We start from the raw sequence: 21,002 nt of genomic DNA, 5'->3' as shown, positions 1-21,002 counted from the left end.
AGCATGTTAGCCATGTAAACCCGCGTATGCCTGCGCTTCCTCTCATGACGGCGGCGACGTGCTAAACGTCGCGTGACAAATCGAGCGTCGTGACCGGCGAGCGCCGACGCGCCCTCGGCGTTGAGACAGCCGGGCGACCTGAGTGCCACTACCCATAATGCATTGCTGTCTGATGTGGTCACCGGGCCACGGGGCATTGCTGACCCTTCGCAAGGGGATGAACGCGCACTCACCGGCTTCTGTGTGTGTCCAATATGATCTCTGCTTGCAAGCCTTATTCCGGAACACAAAGCCTGGCCTGTTTTTCAATTGGAATGACGAAAAAGTTTGCATGTCAACCCTGCTAATGATTGACACGGGTTTGCTCATGTGACGTTCACAATGCGAGCCTGAAGGCAGCTTGAGGTCAATTGCAGTCGACAGCAGGGGGGGCCGTGCGACATAAAAGGTCACTAAGCACATACGGACATGTATCCACAGCACGGACGGTGAGAATAACGTGGACTGCCAGTGGCCTCTGGCGGATGAAGCCAGAGGCCAGCCATCTTGCGTTGCCACTATTCCGGACAAATTGTATTTTTTTTCCCACCCCCGCGCTGAAAACATTTTTTTTTTGTCTTGATGCTTTTTGCTTTCCTTTCATTGTTGCTGCTTGTGACAACATGACACAGATAAATCTTTGAGCCGCGCAAGGAGATATACCTTATGAGACACCATTTATAATCATTCTTCCGGATGAAATTTGCAAGTCGCGCTTCTCCCAGACTTCTTGCTGTAACCGTACAGCAAGAAGGCCGCTGCCGGCGTCACTTGTCACTGCGACGAGTTGGCGGCATGAGCACTGAAGCTAACCTACATCTCCTGACTGTGAGGCAGACCAGAAACACACATGCACACACACACAACCTTTGTTGTCTTTGTGTGCTATAGAGCCTGAAGCAAGGCTAATGACCACCTCAGTCAAATGAACACCTGCAGAGCATTATGGGATGGTCTCCAGCAACGACGGCGACAGACACACAGACACAGACACACACACACACACACACACGCACACGCACGCGCACACACACACTTACACAATGATTTACACAATGAAAGCATGTCCAATCGGAAATTGCAGTTTGTTTGGAAAGCCAGCAACAGCTGGCTGTGATTTTTTTTTCCCAATGATGTGATTGAAAATGAGTTCTGCTTTTGGGTTCCCGTCCGCATAACCCGATACTCTCCACTGTCCACATAAACAGGAAACACACCATCGAAAAACATTTTACAGTTGCATTTAACATTTTTGTTTAAATGTCACCTGATGTACCAACGGCGTGGCCTATTCTGATAGTTTGAAAACTCAAATGTGGCCCCTTGAGCCCAAAACGTTTGCCCGCCCCGGTTTGAAGGCGAGACAGTGGCAAGTCACTTCCTCCGCACGTTGCCAGTTTGCTTGCCGATATTCCAGCTCCTCCCGAGATAACGGCGAGGAGCTGTTTACCCATCCAGGAAATCCAGCCGAGGTCAGACGTGACTCATCGCATACATACGTACACACAAACACCTCCGGCGTGGCCGTTGAGACGTGGGAGGCGTGCGGGAGGGTCTGCGAGCGGTCAGTGTGAGTCATTGAGATGCAAAGCTCCTTAAGGAACAACACTTCCTCCTCAAACAACTGCCTTTTTTTTTTCTTGAGGATGATGCTTTGAAGAAAGACGACAGTAAGAGCTTATTGACAAATGCCATAGACGGGCTAACGAAGAGTCACCGAATAATTTTTTGGGACATTGTAAATGTTATATAACCTTCACGGTAAGAAACAAACAAATAACGAAAAACAACAAGAACAAAAAAAATCAAACAGTACTCATATTTTCTTTATCCTCTGCCAAAAATGACGAATCGTCCTGAAAAGCTGTAATCATCCCTGTGTATTAAATCCATATTGTACCGCCCCCGGGTGGCCAAGGCGCACAACAGCGGGAGCAGCACAACGTCTATTGAAATTAAGCCGAATGTTTTTATGACACATTATAGGGTGCGATATTTCTTTAAAAAAAAAAAACATTGCTGAATTGTTTGGTGCTTTATTTTTCAGGTATTCATAACAGCTGCACACACTTACAACTACTCAAAAAAAAAAAAAAAAGAAGGCCTTGGTTTACCTTTCGAGAACTGAGTGCAGATGCAGTTGCATTTTTTACAAATCTAATAAAGGGCGGTAGCCCGAGCAACTGATTGGATTACACGGCAGGAAGTGATTAACGTGTCCAAACATGGGGTCGAGTGACGAGGGGGCTGACAGGAAGTGTCTGATCGGGACGCTGGCGCGTGTGCGCCTGAGTCATCCAGGCCGAGCTCAAATCGATGGGAGAATAGTGGAGCTGTTATTTCCAGAATCAAACTTTGTTTTATTTTTTCATCTTTGTTTTATTTTATCATCTTTTTCACACAATATTTTCAAAGGGGGAAAAAAATTTGAGTGATTTTTTTTGTATTTCCTGCACATACATTTTTGACTTGGAAAAAGAAAAATGTCTTGGTTGGTGTGAAAGTTTCTTTTTATGTCGGGGTTGAAGTGATAATTTTGTGCCCTTTCAAAGGAAGAAAAATAGTGCAATGAATTGAGATTGTTTATTTGGGGGGGGGGCAACAACAGATGGTGTGGACTTGACGAGGTTTGTTTAATCAAGATGAAGGTGGAGAAATGAGATAAAAAACGTGCTCAAAGAATGGCCTTCGCTCGTCTTGGTAATTCGTTAATAACGCTCAGTCGACACGATTAACTGAACAGCGCATTTCTTACCAGGATTGTGGTCACTTTGCTGGACGTACGAAGCCAAACTGAGTCCAAGGATGGAAAAATCTTCACCTGAGGCCTGACACGGGCTATGGAGAAGAACCACAATTTTTCATTAGCGCTACTGAGGGCAAAATATGTGCATATGTTTTTTTTTTTGTTGTTGTTGTATTTTTTGCATCAATGTACAGAAGAACATTTCAGTCGTCAAATGCCAATCTAAAAGATCCATCCTGCATGTCATTCAAAATCCCTCCAAATTAATCGGCCGGGTCACGCACCTGGTGAACACCATGAAGGGCGGAGCGGTCAAGTGCATCCTCCAGCCGCTCGTCCCGTTAAGCCACCGTAAGCATTTGTAACTTTTTGAAGCGGCGAATCTAGACCTTTTTTTTTAGGGAGGACACAAATTTAGTCCGTTTTTAATGCACTTCAAACGAACTGTCAACGGTTCTTGTGTGGGGGGGGGGGGTAGGGGGGTGGACACAACTGCTGTGTGTTGGGAGTGGCAAGTTAGCGTGACATCTTTCGCGGCTGAGAGCGTCTCGAAGCAAACTCGGCATATAGGTTGATGTTTATTTTTGGTGAACATCCAAATCTGCTTCCTGTTTCGCCTCATGGATGCCATTTTGCAAATCTGACTTCTTGAGAGGAGCCGCTCTTCGTCTTTGGGGGAACCGACTGGATGCTCGCCCGCCTGCGGGAACGACGCAAAGGCTTCCTTTCACGCCAATTTCAAAACCGACGGTCCGCCCGCAGAGGAAAAACTGCGGCTGCATTTGTGTGAATAAATCTTGCCGGCCGACAGGCGAACAAGCAATCGGCTCTGCAGGACGCTGGTTAAGCAGCCACGCTCGCCCCCTCAACAGATTGTCTCACCCTCGGCTATCGGGGCGTCATTTTTGAGCAAGGCGTCTTAAAACGGCAGCTCCGCGTGAGTGCGGAGAAAACGAGCGGACCGAGGCGCCGTGCCTCTTGGCCTTTGACCTTCGATAGAAGAGCCGTCCAGCCGGGACAGAAGGATGAAGGGCGGGATAACGGACAACGGGCCAAGATAAGCAAGACCACTGTTGTGCGGGTGTGTGCGCGGGTGTGTGTGTGTGTGTGTACTCCCCGTGCTGCACACATTCTCTCTCTTAAGACACACACGGTAGTGAAAAACATGTTTTCAATTGGAACGGAAGGTCAAAGGACTTCCTGCTACAAAATAAAAGCATTGGCAGAAGGCCATCAAGGTGAATCTCCTCCAATTGGGCTTTCGATGTGTCTGAAATCGGCTAATGGGAGCGTCGTCTTTCTGGAAGTCGGCGTCGGGGTCACGCGCACCCCCTCCGCAACCCCACAAACCCCCCGTAGCGAGTCGAGCCAATCCCACCACCGCCCCCTGAGCGGATCCTGGTCCTCGCTGTTTTCATAGGCGCTCCCAGTCCTCCTGCATCCACAAACACATTTGACCAACATGTGCGCTGCATTACGTCCGCTCACACACACACACACACACACACACACACACACACCAAAAAAACAGCCACCGTTTCAAGGGTGTGACCCGCGTGCAAATGTTAGAAAGTGCACAAGTAGTTAGCGACGCGCTCAACCATCTTACAAGTTTAAGAATGTGGAAAAAAAAAAAAGAGCAGCAATCAACTGGGCCCGAGATGCCTTTTTTCCCCACAACTAATCCGAAGAATTTTCATCCAATCATGACATCATACTTCAACGACTAAAGGACCCCCCCCCACACACACACACAAAAACGCCAATTTAGCATTGTCCATGTGTGAACACATCTGTTATCATGCATCCTTTGCAACAACGCAACCTTGTCGCCAGAACGTCTGGATCAGCGTGTCCTTGACAGTGTTACCGCAAAGTGTGAAACATCGTTTTGATAGACGATAAGGCATTAAAAAAAAAAAAAAAAACAGTTTCCAGGAGATGAGTGTATCCATTTGTGCGACGGTCATGCGGTCCGATGCTGGAAAGCGTGGGAGGAGAGCTGACTAGACGCCTCTTCGGAAGACGGTGACAGCAAGGGATCAAACTATTTGCTCAACTCTCCCTGAGTTGTTTTTGTTTTTATCGCGTATTTGAAACCGATGTACACTTGATGCAAGGGCTCAAACTAATTTGTAATACAAAGCCAATAAAATATTTCGAGAAAAATAAAAGTAGTTCTCTGAACACAAAGTCGATATTTTATGACAGTAGTATTTGTGACTTTTTTTTTCTTACAACGTGTGAAATAAAACATTTTCATTGGCTCGCGCCTGATTCTCTGGTGACGTCATTCATTTCTAAAAAAAACGAAAAGTGACACTTTCAAGGAATACCGAAGTGGTCATCAACTGGGAAGCACATTCGTTTTGCGATTTTCTCAGATTTTTATGAGATTCCGCACGTGCACGTAGGAGAAATTACAAAACTGCCGTCAACTCGTGCAAAATGAAGCACCGGCGAGCTTCCAGTCAAACGGTTACATAACAACCCCCCCGCACATTTGACGGACGGACGAATCCTCAGAAAAGTTTCAACATGTCCCACTTCCCTCCCCAAATGATTGTGAACCAACGACGTCGGGGGCGACAAAGCAACTCTCTTCAAGAAAAAAAAAAAAATCTGGCTTATATTTAAAAGAAAAAAAAAGCAAAGCCCATCAAGGGACCCTCTCATTGCGTTGAACACTCCGGTGCTTCAGATCTCCGCGGAACCGAAACACTCGAGAGTTCTCCACATAAACAGTCATGAAAAGGCTCAGAAGCTTGAAACCTTGTGTTTAGTCGTATCCGAGGGGGAGAAATCCGCGCTTTCGCTGCATTTGTGCTCAAGGTCTAAAATGACGTCATAGCTGGGAGCGCGAAAAGCTTTCATTTTGCTGCCACCTAGCGCACAGCGACATAAATGCACTTTTTTTTTTTAAAACCAAGCGGAAAGGTCACGTCAGGTAGAGTTTGACCAAAAAAATATATATATATATACATTTTTTTTTAAGTAATTGTAATTATTAAGCTTTATTTTTCCCACTATCAATGACAGTTTAGACTTTCTTTTTAAAACACTCAGTCACATTTCCAGAGAAAAACCATTTTGACCAATTACACAGTTGAGAATAAAACAACACATGTACACTGCATGCGGATATAACAAACAATGTTGGGAGTATTTGGTAAATCTCAGTAAAAGTACAGTCAGAGTAAAAAAAACAAACAAAAAAAAAACAAGCACAAGCACTGAAAAAAATCAATGCTATGGAATCCTATGATTGATAAAAGTACAATATCTACCAATCGAAGGATTGCCTTTGAAAACAAATAATCTATGACTGCAGCCTGACAAATTAGCACAAAGCCCTGAGAAAATGGTCTCCTCTAAAATGAATGCTCATGACTGAATGTAAACTCTCCCCCAACCCCGTGCGCAGTAACAGTTGAAATAAACTCGAGGGCGCGAAGACCTAAAGGGTGTTTTCAAGCAGGATTCAATGGACGAAATGTTTTGAGGAATCGCTGGTAGAACTCGCTGCCTAATTTGCATAAAAACAGTTCTCGCTTTGAATCGGCCACGGTTGAGGCCCAGAGGCTAGCAGAGATCAGGTTGCCGTAACTGGAGCAACAGGACCTGAAGAAGCGCATTCCACCAGCGTCCCCCCCCTCCCCCCCTAACCCTTGAGCCTTCAAGGCCCGTCAGGTGATACTGGGAAAACTATCGCGGCACATCCAAACAAAGGTGTCATTTTAATGTACCCTGAGACATCATCCAGCGGAAGCGCATCGTTATCTTGTTCTGGCTGGTGCTAGAGCTCGCTGAATGAACAAGGATTTATTTTGGACCTTTTCTGACTCGATGAAAGTCCTGATCAAGTCAATTCTGAAATGTCATTCTAAATTGACGGACACGTTTGAGGTACTCAAAATGTGCATGGAACTAAGTACTCCATTGTCGAGATTTCAGTTGGCCTTGTTTTTGATTTTTTTTTGGGGGGGTGGGGGTGTATAAGGACTGCTATGTACAAGGATTTTTTTTTCTATTTTTTAAAGATTTTTATTTTATTTGTGACAGACCCCAAACATTAAGATAAGAAAAATGGGCATTTAAAATATTTTTGGTTATATCTGGTCAATAGCAAATTTGATTCAGCGATAGCATGTGTCTCAAATTTTTTTATGCTCATTTTAAAAATGTATTTTTTATTTTTCTAAATAGCAAATCAGGTTATTGGATTTTTTTTTTAAATGAAAAAAAAAACACTACTGGCCCAATTTTTTTTTTTTATTAATTAAAATTTGGCAGGATTGTTAGCAATGCCTCGCCTGTAATGTATCCAATTTAGAAGATTCATTTTTACTTCACAGGGACTTTGTCTTAAAAGCGTAGTTTGTTCAATTTCCTTTGTAATCATTACAATGTAATGAGTACGTGGGGGATGCGACCTGAACCACATTGTTGGTCAGTTGTGTGCGACGGTATGCTTTTGCTACCTGATGCTTTATCGACATTATTGCCTATTTTGTTTCGAGCATGTGATGACGGTGCTTCAAAGATGTTGCTGTACTATGGATGCAATCTGAAATGCCTTGTCCTTGTTGCAAAAAAAAAAAAAAAGGTCACCCTCGTGTTCTGTTCAGTTGCTTCTCTGGAACAGCGCTAATGTTCCCGGATCAACTCGCACTCCCAAACAAGTGGAGAAATTAAAAATGAAAAAATCCTATCTAAACATCTTAAATCATTTTGCTAATGTGTGAAATGAACCAATACATTGTTGATTACACTTATTGAAGTGAACAGAAGTTTCATAGTGAATTTTTTTTTAAATTTTTACTTTAAATACAGTCTATTTTACACACAACATTAAGAGGAGGGGTTAAGAAGATTCGCAGCTGGTCAAGAAAAGATTGAACACGTTCTCCCAGTTGGTTTCGGCACGGAAACGTAAACATTCAGCCAAGGTCCAGTAACTATGCAACACACCACCACAATGGTTAAAAACGCATGAATATTAAAAGGACAGCCAAAAAGGACCACCCACCCCCAAAGGTTTTCTACGTACAAGACGTAGCACTCTCCCTCCACCCACTACTTAAAACGACGACTACAAAATACCCGCACACTTCGTTGACTGTGCTCCCAAAACCTTTCAAAATGAGAAACTAAGACAACAATGACTGGTCCCATTTAAAAAAAAAAAAAAAAAAGGGGGGGTGTCTTAGTTAAAAGCAGCCAAATGTACATGAAAAATTCTGCCAGTAAGAGAGCAGCTAACGTTTCATAACTCTGCAGCTTTAACAAATGAATGCATGTTAATGACAACGTTTGTAACAGTGTCAAACTTCTAAACTACTTTTAAAGGAGGCGGGGAAAAACCTGTCAATGTTTTTTAACTGCCAGGCTAGCCTGACATTAGTCGACTAATTTGTGAAAAAAAAAAAGAAAATTTTGATTTGTTCACTTACTTGTGTATGAACAGTCCATAAATATCCATGACTTTTTTTTTTTTTTTTTGGTCTAGGAATCATCCAGATACGTAATAATAAAACCCCATGCTTTGGGCGAAATCTTATGCAAACTTCATTGACTGCCAGTCACTGGAGCGCAAGTAGCGGGGTTTTAAAAAAAACGGAACCTGCCCCAATTGGGCTCCACTTGAGAGGCGACGCAGCAGTGACGCTCGTCGCCAAAATGTGCAATGGAGGCAGGCAGCGTAGCAGCAAAAAGGGGAGCTCAGCTTAATTGACCTGCGCCTTCACGCCGACTACGGTCTCCTCACCCATAGCCTTCAACACGGTGACCTCGAGAGAGAGAGAGAGAGAGAGAGAGAGAAAAAAAAATAACTCCTCATATTTTGGTTCATGCTCTCTCAGCATCAAGCAATGTCGCTGGCCAGCATTTTTGTGTCATTTCTTTCCAAAACGACATGCAAAACTTTGAAAAAAAAAAAGGACAAAACTTACATAAAAACTCTCGTCGGCGGCTATTCTCTTCTCAATTTCTTTGCCCAAATCGCCTTCCGGCAATTTCAGGTCATCTCTGGTATCTGCACTGTCGTCCATCAGGCTCAAAAAACCATCATTGTTACCTATGACCTAAACGAATCAATGCACATGTTCACACAAATGATTTAAAATCATTTAAATTAAATTAAGGGGGGAAAAAAAATCACAACTATTTTGATCGATATTGCAATCACAAACAACCAGAAAATGAGGAACAAAGCAACACCATAATACATATGCAATATCAAAAAAATAAATAAAAATACAGGCTGTTCCTGCAGTACGCACCTTGGCCTCCTACGGGCAATGTGGTGCCGTGCATGCATGGAGTACACACTTATATTAATATAAAGAGTAGAAGAAAGTTGTGACGAGAGCTTTATTAATAGAACTCGTCAGTCAGGCTCATTGGCCAAACAGGAACCTGCTCTGTAGGTTTCCAAACCTGAACATTGCGTTCTTTCATGGGCGTAACACACCCTGTTAAGATCAGAGCAAGTGTGCCCCGTTCAAACAAGGCAAAACCGAAACGAAAATATTCACCAAATTGGAAATAACTTAAAGAAAAAAAAAAAAATTGCGGCAAAGTGACCAATATATAAAACACGGATTAAGCAACTCAGAGCTCTTGAAAATTCTCTATAACACAAAAATTGACACATTCGCTTGAATAATATTCCGTTTACGCTATTTTTGTATGTACTGAATATTGCAGCGGGTTGAGGTTTAGTCACGTTGTCAACCAGCAGCACGCACGGAGACCGCAAACCAGTTTTCTGGGTTTGGTCACGTGTGACACGCCCAATGTTGGCAAGTGGAGTTGTGACGTTAGTCGGTCGCCAGCAGGGGGGGATATTTCCCGACATGAATGGCATCCGGCGTAAAACTTTTGCCAAGACGACCAGGCGAGTTGGTAGGACGGTTTACAGGGGTGGATGGAAATTACTGACTCGCTGTGGCGACCCCTGAATAGGGACGTGCCGAAAGGAGAAGAAGAAGATGGCCGCCTCGGATGAATGAATTATTCACTAATTCTTATTTCGCCCATGTTAGAATACTTTTGATACGTGCCGGCACTCGCAACGTATTTCTGAATAAATAAATGTCTTGGTTTGGTAGCCCTTCAAGACAAAACCGCCAGTAGCTGTTATGGAGTTTATAGTTTTTAATACCGGCTCGGTACAATATCTCACCTGGTAGTCTTTCCTCTTCACATGTGGGACGTTCATGTTATGAGTTGATGGACAAATATCTTCATACTTCTTGCCAGTGAAAATGTCAAGTCCAACGAGGTGGACCTATAAAAAAAAAAAAAAAATACTTTTTTTTTTTTAACTGTCAGGTGAGTACATTTGCTACTGAATTGTTGCGAACATTGCGGGGTCACTCATGACACAAGTCTGGTACGGATCACGTTTGAATTTGTTGCTTTACCTTGGCATGCCCGTGCTTGCCAGTCTTGGAGGTAGACATGTCAACAATCTTACATGGGCGCCCTTTAAGCATGACATGGCCGTTCTTCCTCAGGGCTGAGGCCTGCATGGGGTATGTGGCGGACGCCCCAGATTCCCCAGAATGAAAATTTTCATCTGCCATGCTTATCCTGCGCTGCGAGAGTACAATGGGTGATCTTTTCAAGACATGTCAAATCAAAACCAGAAGCATGAGGCAACCTAACTTCCGTCATGATTTGAAAGAAACATTTGACCCTTTTGAAAACACAGGAAAACTAATTCCAAAGTTTCTATATATGCAGTGGTAGCTCGGTTTTTGGGATGAATCCATTCCGGAGACAGAAAAACCCAAACATGTGAAAAGCAAAGCAATATTAGCATCTACAATCCATTCCACAGACCCAATAATATTAACAAAATAATATTAGAAAATAAACATACTTTATCATGCACATAACATAAAATGAATCTAAATGAAAAAAATGAAATGGATAAATGCTTTTTTTTTTTTTAACTTCTATAAATAGTCAGAAGGCCACGTTGAGCGCAGCCCTTGTGAACAGAAGCAAGACTGTAGTCAACGTAGTCAATGATCATAGACTGCTGGACAGGTAAGGGGATTTATGAGAAAATAAGAAACCAGTATCAGGGATAAAGTAGACCAAAGAGGATAGATGTATGTGAAATTCTACATCTTGATTTGAAAAGCAATCCAGAACTACTGCCTCCATTGTGTAGAGTGAACAATTTTCACCCACATTGTGTGCAATGAAAAAGTTATTTATTTATTTATTTATGTTCCATTTTTATTTTCTTTTGATATTTGAGGACAATCACTTGGGGCTTGTCTATTCCCTTTTTTGTTTGAAAACGTACTTTGGCAATATGTGGAGTACGTTTGAAGGGGCGGGCTAATGCAAGCTGTCAAAATGGCTGCCACGTCCATTGTGTGACGTCACCTGCTCCATCAGGAACGACGCTCGTCTTTTATGTCCATTCAAAAGGCTCTTATGTCTTTTATGCAGGCTTTGGTGGTGTTGTGACGCACGATAATAACTTTTTAACACGAAAAAAGTTCGAGTAAAATGGCTATTTACAAAAAATAAATAAATACGGTGTGCGTGTGTTCCGCGTATGCCCCACTTTAATTGGGTTACACCGAAATGGAAAAGTATTAAATTACGATCATTACGTGGCAATGTATTGAAATTAAGATGATACTTTCCATTGAATAACGTCGTATTTTATGGTAAAAGCCCCATACCAACTTGACGCAGTGGTGTCGTTTTTCATCTAAAGAGACAAAATGTGTGTCCGGTCACATTAAACTGCCCATACTTGCTTTGATGTACCAAAAATAACAAGCGTTTCATTTGATTGTTTTTTTTTTCTTTAAATTTGTGCCGATGTGTGTAACCTGACACCATCGTCGATGGTCTTCATCGTCAAGAAAGTATGCGTTAATAGCCGTCATTTTGAGTCTTTTATCAAGGGTACTTTGTTTTATCATCATGATACCACGGAATGATTGAGGAACGATTAGAATAAAACCTAGGTTTGAATGGTGAGCTAGGCATCAAAAAATTGAAAAATAGAACGAACATTCACTGCCTTGTTAAGGTGGCCCACACCCAACAGACCTGACACAAGTTGCTAAACATTAGCCACAGCCAGGTTTCCCAAAATGGAGCCTCTACTCGGCCAAGTTACTCATTAACACGTCGCGGTATCGCTATCTGGTTTTAAAATGGCAGATAAGGGCGATTACGTTCGCTTTCGGAGCGGCTCCACACACGACGTGACCTTACCTTGATGACCTGCAGACGCCAAAAACAAAAAGGGAGCGCGGATACGCTGCGCAAAACTTTTTGTATGGCGGAAGTGCAGGTAACCGCTCACGTGATCGGCGTGGAAGGGGCGGAGCCAAGATCTCACCGCTTTCTGGAGACCTCGTGACCATATTTGGGCAGGTGACAAAACGTATGGTGATTCCATCCTTAAGACTCATTTAATATTAGTTGCGTTTCGATACCTGTGTTGGATTGAATGTTTTATTATTTTTTTCCACATTAATTTATTAAATATTTATTTCCTGGATGTAGGTTTAATTATTTTTGTGAATAAAATGTGAATTAATTGTACTGCAATTATCATTATGAATACTTATAAAATCAAAAATAAGAATGACAAATGTGATAAGAAATGAACTAGTTGGGAGATATATATTCATATTGTTCATTATTTTTGCATGTAGAGCAGGGATGGGCAACTTGGCAGCCACCAACCACACTGTGAGTGGCCCCTTGATTAAATTCCCCCCCCCCAAAAATTGAAAAAAACATAAAAAAAAAAATTGATTGGAATTTTTTTCTCCACCCCCCCAAAATCTGGTAATCGAAACGCAAGTACAGTAGTAGGCTGTAGTTTTGTATTTGTAATATCAATATCCACCACTAGATGGAAAGCATGGCTTAGTTGCACAAACTCTGGTTCTTATCCTGTCCTGTACAACAATGTGAGTAGGGCTATTTTTTATTTTTATTTTTGTGGATTTGCTATGATACGCAGGACAAACATCGGACCTCAAGAAGAAAGTTTTTGTCGTTGATTTTTGTGAAGAAAAAAAAGGCACAAAATGAGTTAGTTTGTTGTTCAACAGTTTTGTGCTGTCCTTGAATTACAATTTTTCGTTAGCCTTTTGCCCCGGGGGGGGGGGGGGGGGGATCACAGTGTGCGGTTGTTTTGTTGATTGCTTCAAACCCTTTTTTGGTCGGTTAGGTTCATGGAACTTTTATACATGCTTTGAAAAATGTAATGTATTACAAGCATGAATTTTGCACAGACGCATTTATTTTGTCCATGTCTTTATTCAATTTCTTTTTCATTTTTATTCCTTCATCTCATCAAAACATCGCTAAAACATTGGTTTGTGTGCATTAAACAACACAAGACGACAGAGAAAGAGATGTGATTGTGGCCAAAATATCACAATGAGGTAGTGGCGTCACAATTAACTGCAGTAAATTTTTTTTAAAAATCAGTTTAGCATCATTACAGTAAAACACTGACCAAAAAAAAAAAAATTTATAATACTGAAGTGAATGCAGAGAATGTAAATATACCATGCAGGATCCTTCAAGCATGCATTATGATATATTTGGTCAAGAATATTTATACGATGAGCGTAAGGAGGAAAAGAAGCAATTCCCCCAGCTGTATTAATACAAGAATAAAGTCACAATTGAAGAAAAAAAAAATGGACAAGACGAGCCTTTTGAAAATCATATACCAATTTTGTCAAAATATTACCAACTACAAAGATAAAGGCATAAAACCTTGACACACACACACACACACACACACAAACATTAAAAAGAACGTGACAAGAAAAATCATAACATTACGACATTTAGTACAAGTACCAGAACGAGAGCGTGTCATGACTAAAAAGTCCGATTGCTATGAGAGAGAGAAAAAAAAAAAAAAGCAATTGCCAGGAAAAAAAAAAAATGCCGTCACACAACAACAAAATCAAATCATCATCCGAATAAAACTGCGATTTTTATGACATAAAAGAGTTGCATTGTCACAAGAATAAAGTTAATTAAAAGCAACAGTCACATTATTAGAATAAGTCACACTGAGACGACAACAAATGTGGACACATTTACATTTTCCTTGGATATTTGCGCTTCGTGCTGATTCCGTTTAAAACCGAAGACAATAATACTGACAAGCCCGAAGGTCGATTGTTGAGAGGCTCCTCTCAAAGTATCAAATGTTAACCTCCAGGGGGCGCTGGAGGGAGCGCTTTTGTGACGGCAGCCGTTGCAAAAGTACCGTATTGTTGGATGTGACCGAGTCACGGGGGAAAAAAAAAAACAACTCACATTTACCATTACGATGAATCCCGGCAGTTTTCAACACTCGTTCCACATTTCTCAACCGAGTCGAGCTAAGGACACGAAGGGCATCTTGCGAACCCAAATTTCCAACCTGCCAAGAAAGTAAAACCAAGTGAAACGAATGTGGCGGTGTCCAAATTTGACCTCATCTTTCCAAATTTCTCAAGCCGGTCCAAGCGATTCAAATGTCAACATATTCACCAAAATCAGGACATTTTGAAGATCATTTTCACTTTCCCAAAGGTTTTCCTCATTTTCTATGGCAACAGTCCCAAATCAATACAGTACAGACATTTTGATGGACTTATGTCCGCGTTCCACATTTCTCAAGTCATCCAAAGCATCTTCAAACTCATTCAGGACATCTTTGGATTTTTTTTTTTTTAATTTTTTTTTTTTTTATAATATTTAACAGTCAGTATTCCGCTTTTGGCCAGATTAATGGCTACATTTTTTTTTAAAAACACACCTCTATCATTTTTCAGTCTCACAGTCAACATTATTTTTCATTTTTTTGAATTAAAGCCACAGTTCAGAGTCAGCTTCTCAGCATTCCCAAAGAATACAGAAATCGATTTCCGCAGTTAATTAAACAAATGTTGTGCGTCACTTTGGAGGAGCGTTTGCGCTTTTGCGCTTGAATCGATTGCGCTGAGGCGCAACTCACCGAATGACTGACTGGCGTACGTGGGGGGGCCCTCAAGCGTGCGTCGCAGTTTTGAGCCGCTGCAATTCCACGTCGTCGCTCTTGCCGTTGGCCGGCGCCTTTTTAACGCCCTTTCGGAAAAGCTCGGCGATCTCCTCGAAGCTCTTGCCTTTGGTCTCCGGCACTCGTAGGTACGTGAACGCGGTGAAGCCAAAAAGCAGCCCGGCAAACAAGACGAAGACGTACGCGCCCAGCCAGTTCTGAGGAGTCCAAACGTGACACCGTTACGTTACAGACCACATGATCCACGGTACGTATCGAAGTAGGGAATTTATCCTAGGCTACTTTTGAGGAAAAAAAACAACACGGAGACGTGATACAACGCGGTAAGAATAATAATCCCACCTGTATGTAGGAAAAGGTCATGCCCACGATGAAGTTGCTGGTCCAGTTGCAGCAGCCGGCGAGGGCGATGGCCGCCGGTCGGGGGCCCTGGCTGAACAACTCGGCCACGATGAACCACGGGATGGGACCGGGCCCGATCTCAAAGAAGGCCACAAAAAGGAAGATGGCCGACATGCTAACGTAGCTCATCCAATCGTACGAGCTCTATAAGGGAAGAAGACGGCAAAATCCTCGTCGTATTCTTTCCGAGCGCGTTCCAAGGACAGACTTGGACAAACCTGCAACTTGAGGCCGATCGTCATGGCGACGGCGCAGAAGCACATGCCGCCCAGGCCGGCTAGCGTTAGCGTGCGCCTGCCGGCCCGGTCCACCAGCGCCACCTGGAGGACGCAGGTCGCTTTCATTATATCCACAAATTTCTTCACACAACTTCCCGCCGTGATGACATGAAAAATGTCTGCACATTTATTTAAAAATGTTGCTCCTCGCGTGACGGTTTTAGTTCGTGCTTGCGAGGGTAGTTTTTATGATTATTATTATTTTTTTTTTTTGCATGACTTCGAAGTAGTTTTTGTGTATGAGTATTCTTGAATCGTACTCCTGTTATCGGGTTGTATCTGTGTATTGACTAGTTTTTGTGCTGATATTATCGACTAGTCTTTGAGTCGAGAAGTATTTTGGTTTGGTTTCGAGTCATTTTTTTAGTGTTATTGCAAAGTCTAAATGACTATCCATTCGTTTTCGAGTAATATTTGCTTTATTGAGTATTTTTTTGTGTTAAGAGTATTCTTGAATAATACTTCTGTTGTCGAGTTGTATCTGCGTATCGACTAGTTTTTGTGCTGATGTTATCGACTAGTCTTTGTGTCGAGAAGTATTTTGGTTTGGTTTCGAGTCATTTTTTTAGTGTTATTGCAAAGTCTAAATGACTATCCATTCGTTTTTGAGTACCGGTAGTATTTGCTTCAATTAGTATTTTTTATGATTATTTGTGTCAGTATTGAGAAGTTTTGTGTTAGCCTTTTCTCAAAATACTGTTGGTGCATATTTGACTGTTTTTGCTGGTTCTTCACATTGTCATGGCGGGATGCAGGGTGTGGAATTTTGAGGTGGGGGGGGGGAATAAAAAGGAATAAATTTTGGAAAAAGGCTGCAAGATAACGAAAGCGACTCACAGACACCAGAGTGAAGACGGTGTTGATGGCGCCGACGCCGATGGTGGCGTAGACGGGCTGACTGACGCCGGCCTGGGAGAAGATTGCCGTGGAGTAGTAAAAGATCTTTGGACGACAGAAAAGAGGACACTTCGTGATATGACACCAGAGTAAAAAATAAGTTTCACACCGTGCAGACTGCCGAACGTTCACGACAAGTGATCTGGCTTCAGCTTGACAAAAAGCAAAAGGCAGAACGTTTTGTGCAAATTTCAAAATGAGAAAAAGAAAGTGTTGTTTATTTTTTTTCAAAAACCTGCTGGAATAAGATGTTTGTTAAATTGCTTAAAATGACAAAAACAAAACAGCAAAACACTCAGAGCACAACTCACAGCAAGCTAGAAACGTGTCAACAAAATCAGTCGAAAGGCCAAAAGCTCAAGAAAAAGCACATTCGACGCCATTCCCTGCGACTCACCGCATTGATGCCCGACAGCTGCTGAGACAAGTGCATCGCGAGGGCCACAAACAGCGGCCGCCTGTACGCCGACGAGCAGATCTTGGGACAGAATGCGCGAGAGCCGTGTCGAGCGATGCGGAAAAAGTGCCCGTGTAAAAATTCCAGCGCGGTAGACCAACCAGAGACGAGATAGAGACCCGAGGCACCTTGTCTGCCTCCTCCTTCTCCCGCCTCATCTCATCCAGATCGGCGGACGCGTCGTACGCCCCCTTCAGTCGGTACAGGCCTGCCACAGAGACGCTTCTTTCAGCCGAGGCTGATTTTTTTTTTTTTCGAAGCGAAGTAAAGCGCCCGCAGACACTCGCTGCGTGTTCTTCGCGTACTTTCCTGAGCCTCGCATTCCTTTCCCAGAAGGATGTAGAGGTAGCGCGGGCTTTCGGGACACAGCGGCAGCAGGAGGGACTGCAGGACGGCGGGGGCCCCCGACAGCGCCAGGAGCAGGGGCCACATGGCGTCGTTCCCCAGGATGAAGTCCAAGCCGATCACCTGCCGGGTCGCGGGCGACGCGTTGACGCCGAGGGGACGCCGGGTGAGCCCGAAATGAGCCTTACCTGGCTGATGAGGATGCCGACGACGATCGCCAGCTGGTGCAAGGTCCCCAGGGCCCCTCGGTAAGCTTTGGGCGCAATCTCGCCGATGTACATGGGCACCAGGCCGGACGTCAAGCCTGAAAAAACACACACACACACACACACACACACACACACACACACACACACACACACACACACACAGGTTGAGAGTCAGTCAGTCATGATCTAACTGGAATGAAGGAAAATAAAGTTGTCATATGAGGATAAAGAATGTGTCATTTTAGCAGAATAAAGTGGCTATATTACAAGGGGGGGAAAAAGTGGACAATGAGAATAAAGTTGGGATAGGATCAGAAAAAGTTGCACTTTTATGAGAAAAAAAATGAATGTCATTGAGAATAACATTGTAATTGATGCGATTTTTTAGAAGAATATCGCAGTTATATTACAACTTAAAAAAAAGTTGCACTGAAAGATATTGAGATTCTGCTGCAAGAAAAAAAAGACAATAGTTGTAACGTGATGAGAAAATTATGAGAAAAAAAATGTAATGCCATTGAGAATAAAGTTTATTCATTTCAGTCATTTAAGAGATTTAATTGTAACGTGATGAGAAAATTATGAGAAAAAAAATGCAATGCCAATGAGAATAAAGTTTATTCATTTAAGTCATTTAAGAGATTTCAAAAATATATTATAAGAAGTATAAAGCAGTCATATTACGATAAAAACACATGTTGCGCAGACCAGAAATAGCCCTGAGCTCATTTTCATCTGTATTGCAAAAAATTAGTCTCAGTGTAATGGGATGGTTCCTTTGCCCGAAGCGTTTCGCGAAAGAGAAAAAAAAAAAAAAAGTCCTGCTCACCGCAGTAGAAGCCCATGATGGCGCGGCCCGCGATGACCATGAGGTGAGGCTTCCACATCTTGCACAGTCCCATCAGGAGTCCGGCAACCACGGCCAGCACGTTGATCGCCAACATTCCTTTCACCCTGCCACCGCATTGGTAGAAGAGAAGACATTTCAATCAAAGCAGCACCAGCAGCGGTGGCAGCAGCGGCGGCAGCAGCGGCGGCTATAATTTGGGGCTCTCACGCCACGCCGCACACCCACTCGCTAGCTAAGCATGCCCTTCGCCAAAACCGAAAAGTTCCTCTTCTTGAAATTATGCACAGTCATTGTTCCTGACAGGTGACTTCACTCAAGTTGTTGCTGCTGAAAACGAACTAAAGAAAGTCCATCTTCCCATCAGGTGACATTTGCAAAATTCTTGCTCCGGACAAGAGACTTGGCAGGTGAGTCTGGCAAAGTTTGTGTTCCACTTTTAGCAAAGTAACTTTCATAAAGTTCTTGTTCCTGACCAGTTATTTATGCAAAGTTCTTTTTCCTGACTGGGGACTTCCACTCCGGCAAAGTTCTTGTTCCTGACCAGGCACTTCCACAAAGTTCTTGTTCGTAACTCGTGACTTTGGCAAACGTTTATTTTCCATTTCCACTTTCAGCAAAGTTCTTGTTCCGAACTCCAGAAGTTCTTGTTCCTGACACCCTAGCAAAGTCCTTCATCCTGACAATCGACTTTCACACAGTTCTTATTCGTGAGATGTCACTGAGCAAAGGTTTCATTCTAGCCAAGTTGTTGTTCCTGACAAATGGCTTGAACAAAGTTTTTTGTTAGCACCAAATTACTTTGCCAAAGTTTATGTTCCACTCGAGCAAAGTTCTTGTTTCTGACACGTGAATTTAGAAAAAGCTCTTGATCCAAATACTCCACCACTTATTCCAGACTGGTGAAAATCCTTGTTCCTGACAAGAGATTGTTTGGGGGGTGTTTTGTTCCTGTCTCCGTTGATTTCTCACCTGCCTCTGAAGTCTCCCACGAATCCCACCAGGAAGGAGGAGAGCACGCCACCGACCGAGAAGATGGCTACCGACAAGGACCAGTACATGATCACAGTCGGATGAACCTGCTCCTGCGCAGTGTCTGCCGTGCGGCTGGCGTTTGGCGACATGCGGTCGGCTTCCTGGGGCCAAACGCCCAACGAGCGCCCATAGTGCCTCTCGATCACCTAGCGTGCAAAAAAAAACAAAAAAAAACGTCAGCTCATAGTAGAGGAAAGTTAAATTTGTGTACCACACAAAGAAAAAAAAAATAATTTTTAATGGGTTCGCTAATAAAGGAGGAAAGTTCAAATTGTGGACCACACAAAGAAAAAAATGTGAATTTCATGGGTTAGCTAATAGAAGAGGAAAGTTAAATTTGTGGACCACACCAAGAAAAAAAATGTGAATTTCATGGGTTAGCTCATGGAAGAGGAAAGTTAAAATTGTGGACCACACAAAGAAAAAAAAATAAAAAGCGAAATTCATGGGTTAGCTCATGGAAGAAGAAAGTTTAAATTGTGAACCAAACCAAGAAAAAAAAAGCGAATTTCATGGATTAGCTCATGGAAGAGGAAAGTTTAAATTGTGGACCACACAAAGAAAAAAAGTAATCAAATTTCATGGGTTCGGTAATAGAAGAGGAAAGTCAAAATTGTGGACTACACTCAGAAAAAAAAACGAATTTCAAGGGTTAGCTAACATCAGACCAAAGTTAAAATTGTGGACCACACCAAGGGAAAAAAAAGCGAATTTCATGGGTTAGCTAATAGAAGAGGAAGGTTTAAATTGTGGACCAAACCAAGAAAAAAAGCGAATTTCATGGTTTAGCACATAGAAGAGGAAAGTTTAAATTGTGGACCACACAAAGAAAAAAAGTAATCAAATTTCATGGGTTCGGTAATAGAAGAGGAAAGTTAAAATTGTGGACCACACCAAGAAAAAAAATACGAATTTCAAGGGTTAGCTTACATCAGACCAAAGTTAAAATTGTGGACCACACCAAGGAAAAAAAAAAGCGAATTTCATGGGTTAGCTAATAGAAGAGGAAGGTTTAAATTGTGGACCAAACCAAGAAAAAAAGCGAATTTCATGGGTTAGCCAATAGAAGAGGAAAGTTAAAATTGTGGACCACACCAAGAAAAAAAAAACGAATTTCAAGGGTTAGCTAACATCAGACCAAAGTTAAAATTGTGAACCACACCAAGGAAAAACAGTCCAATTTCTTGGGTTAGCTCAGAGAGGAGGAGAGCGAAAATTGTGGAGCGCACAAAAAACAAAAGCCGCGAAACGAGCCGTGCCCAACTCACCCGTTGCGGGGCGTTGATGACTCCGAGGCTGTAGCCGTACTGCAGGGAGCCCAACACTGCCGTGAAGACGGCCAACGCCAAGGTGGCCGTCAGCTCCTGCGCCAATTGATGAAACTGAAACCAAATCCATTTGGAAGGGGATGCTTGCTGAAATGAATGCCAGCTTACCTTTCCGGGCTCCATGATCCAAGAGTCCAAGAGTGTCAGCCACCGGAGATCAGGAAGGTGGCGAGCTAATGATCAATGTCCAGTGACCGACCACGCGCACACACAAGGACAAACAACACGCACGAGTTCAGGTAGCAAAAGCCCAAGACGTCAAAGTAATCCATGCACACTTTTTTTTTTAAACACAAAAACTTACATATCTTCATTTTTATGAACGATATTAAATCCAAAAATGAATATTTGAGATTCT

The 21,002-nt window shown here is 42.7% G+C and overlaps 2 protein-coding genes across 5 annotated transcripts; both read right to left on the bottom strand.

The window, feature by feature from the left end:
• Positions 1-5,786: 5,786 nt before the first annotated feature.
• On the bottom strand, positions 5,787-12,150 carry LOC109517288 (eukaryotic translation initiation factor 5A-1-like). Of its 3 annotated transcripts, none has more exons than XM_019872346.1 (5): positions 12,041-12,150; positions 10,213-10,381; positions 9,972-10,076; positions 8,728-8,868; positions 5,787-8,574 (listed from the first exon to the last, which is right to left on the bottom strand). In XM_019872346.1, the coding sequence occupies exons 2-5, from the start codon at positions 10,372-10,374 to the stop codon at positions 8,512-8,514; spliced, it is 471 nt and encodes a 156-aa protein (XP_019727905.1). In that variant the 5' UTR covers positions 10,375-10,381; positions 12,041-12,150; the 3' UTR covers positions 5,787-8,511. The 3 variants fall into 3 exon arrangements, with proteins under 3 accessions (XP_019727905.1, XP_019727907.1, XP_019727908.1); XM_019872348.1 differs by having other exon boundaries at positions 8,737-8,868; positions 12,041-12,149; XM_019872349.1 differs by having other exon boundaries at positions 10,213-10,386; positions 12,041-12,118.
• A 1,354-nt stretch (positions 12,151-13,504) lies between these two features.
• Positions 13,505-20,916, bottom strand: slc2a2 (solute carrier family 2 member 2). 2 transcript variants are annotated; one of them, XM_019872344.1, is made up of 13 exons: positions 20,753-20,915; positions 20,585-20,680; positions 19,254-19,462; positions 18,264-18,388; positions 17,414-17,529; positions 17,186-17,348; positions 16,982-17,088; positions 16,821-16,901; positions 16,364-16,468; positions 15,467-15,568; positions 15,189-15,392; positions 14,838-15,043; positions 13,505-14,493 (listed from the first exon to the last, which is right to left on the bottom strand). In XM_019872344.1, coding segments are annotated over exons 1-13 (1,530 nt in total). In that variant the 5' UTR covers positions 20,768-20,915; the 3' UTR covers positions 13,505-14,492. The 2 variants fall into 2 exon arrangements, with proteins under 2 accessions (XP_019727903.1, XP_019727904.1); XM_019872345.1 differs by lacking the exon at positions 13,505-14,493 and adding an exon at positions 14,540-14,787 and having other exon boundaries at positions 14,837-15,043; positions 20,753-20,916.
• Positions 20,917-21,002: the final 86 nt, after the last annotated feature.

This window comes from Hippocampus comes, unplaced genomic scaffold (assembly GCF_001891065.2).
Source record: "Hippocampus comes isolate QL1 unplaced genomic scaffold, H_comes_QL1_v1.1 scaffold92, whole genome shotgun sequence".
NCBI classification, from domain to species: Eukaryota; Metazoa; Chordata; class Actinopteri; order Syngnathiformes; family Syngnathidae; genus Hippocampus; species Hippocampus comes.
The sequence above is the reverse complement of the archived record's forward strand: the minus strand, read 5'-3'. Positions and strand labels throughout refer to the sequence as shown.

Coding starts and splice junctions, on each gene's coding strand:
- slc2a2 (XM_019872345.1), bottom strand. Junction 19,463..20,584: donor TCATCAACGCCCCGCAACGG/GTGAGTTGGGCA, acceptor TTTGCACGCTAG/GTGATCGAGAGGCACTATGG. Junction 15,044..15,188: donor TGACCTTTTCCTACATACAG/GTGGGATTATTA, acceptor TGGACTCCTCAG/AACTGGCTGGGCGCGTACGT.
- LOC109517288 (XM_019872346.1), bottom strand. CDS start 10,374: ATGGCAGATGAAAATTTTCATTCTGGGGAATCTGGGGCGTCCGCCACA. Junction 10,077..10,212: donor GCAAGCACGGGCATGCCAAG/GTAAAGCAACAA, acceptor TTTTTTTTATAG/GTCCACCTCGTTGGACTTGA. Junction 8,869..9,971: donor TGAAGAGGAAAGACTACCAG/GTGAGATATTGT, acceptor TGATTCGTTTAG/GTCATAGGTAACAATGATGG.